The sequence below is a fragment of the Mustela nivalis genome, assembly GCF_964662115.1.
Source record: "Mustela nivalis genome assembly, chromosome: 5".
NCBI lineage: Eukaryota > Metazoa > Chordata > Mammalia > Carnivora > Mustelidae > Mustela > Mustela nivalis.
The window spans coordinates 67,881,272-67,883,029 of record NC_139024.1 but is presented as its reverse complement, the minus strand read 5'-3'; the positions used below and the strand labels follow the sequence as shown (position 1 = coordinate 67,883,029).

Genomic DNA, 1,758 nt, shown 5'->3' with positions numbered 1-1,758 from the left:
TTTGTACAAAATTTGACTATAATTTTAATAGCTTTCTGCAAAAAGTTCCCATCTAAATATATTAAAAACTTGGGGATACTTTTTAGAAAGATCAAGATGTTATAGTTAATATGCCCCCCCCCAAAATTGGTGGAAAAGTTACTAGTTTTCCTTTTAACTGGAGTTTTTAACTCCCTCCCAGAGGTTCTTGAAACTAACAGCTCCTTGTTTTAAATTGCTGACATAGGGAATCTGACCATTTAAAAATACCACCACCAAGAGGGCAATGGTGAACAGTCTCTCCCCACCCGCCCAGGTGGAGCTCTGCTATGAGAACGTGAACGGATCCTGCATTAAAACTGCGTACTCGCCGGGTCCCCGAGCCCTTCTGTACACAGTCCTCGGTTTGGGGGCTGTGCTGGCCATGTTTGGAAACTTGCTGGTCATTATCGCTATCCTTCACTTCAAACAGCTGCACACCCCTACGAACTTTCTGATCGCGTCCCTGGCCTGCGCTGACTTCCTGGTGGGGGTGACCGTCATGCCCTTCAGCACGGTGAGGTCTGTGGAGAGCTGCTGGTACTTCGGGGACAGTTACTGTAAATTTCACACATGTTTCGATACTTCCTTCTGTTTCGCTTCTTTATTTCACTTATGTTGTATCTCTGTGGATAGATACATTGCGGTTACTGATCCTCTGACCTATCCCACCAAGTTTACTGTCTCCGTGTCAGTCCTATGCATTGCTCTCTCTTGGTTCTTTTCGGTCACATACAGTTTTTCCATCTTTTACACGGGGGCCAATGAGGAAGGAATCGAGGACTTAGTCGTTGCTCTCACCTGTGTGGGAGGCTGTCAGGCGCCCCTGAATCAAAACTGGGTTCTACTTTGTTTCCTTCTATTCTTTGTACCCACTGTTGCCATGGTGTTTATATATGGTAAGATCTTTTTGGTGGCCAGACGCCAAGCTAGGAAGATAGAAAGTTCAGCTAGCCAAGCTCAGTCGTCTTCAGAGAGTTACAGGGAACGAGTAGCAAAGAGAGAGAGAAAGGCTGCGAAAACACTGGGCATTGCGGTGGCAGCGTTTCTGGTCTCCTGGCTACCGTACATTATTGATGCTGTGATTGACGCTTACATGAATTTCATAACTCCTCCTTATGTTTATGAGATTTTAGTGTGGTGTGTTTATTATAATTCAGCTATGAATCCCTTGATATATGCTTTCTTTTACCCATGGTTTCGGAAGGCAATAAAACTTATCCTAAGTGGTAAAGTCTTGGGGAGGGATTCATCAACAACTAATTTGTTTTCTGAGGAAGCAGATGTAGATTGACCAGGTGACTGCAGGGATTTCAAAACTAACATGCGAGTAAGGTCAAATACAAAATGAAATGCTTGGATCTGGAGAGGCAAGTGCAATCATCTGCAAGTAGCAGGATATTGTATTCTGAGTTGTTCTAAAGCCTTTGTTCTTCATGTATTTCAGCAATTTTTTTTTTAACTTAGTGATAGACCAAAAAAAAAAAAAAAATTGCTGATTGCTTCCTAGTTATTATTCTTAGTATTCTTCTGTGGCTTTCTAATTTCTCTGGTAATTTCTAATAAGTTCTATTCATTTCCAAATTGTTTCTTCAAACAATTTAAGCTTTGTAGTTTCTCCCACATTCGTTACCAATGTTTGGTTGTCCAAAATACAGAGAGGGGGAAAAAAGGGTTTCTGCTTAACTTGTAAGTTAGATTTTGGGGGGACAAAATATTTTAAAAAATATATTTTGTTTG

At 41.4% G+C, this 1,758-nt stretch overlaps 1 protein-coding gene across 1 annotated transcript; it reads left to right on the top strand.

Annotated features, from left to right (window-relative positions):
• Positions 1–265: 265 nt before the first annotated feature.
• TAAR9 (trace amine associated receptor 9) lies at positions 266–1,312 on the top strand (the record flags this gene model as incomplete). The annotated part of the gene is made up of 1 exon (XM_082731440.1): positions 266–1,312. The coding sequence occupies one exon, from the start codon at positions 266–268 to the stop codon at positions 1,310–1,312; it is 1,047 nt and encodes a 348-aa protein (XP_082587566.1).
• Between the last annotated feature and the right edge of the window lie 446 nt (positions 1,313–1,758).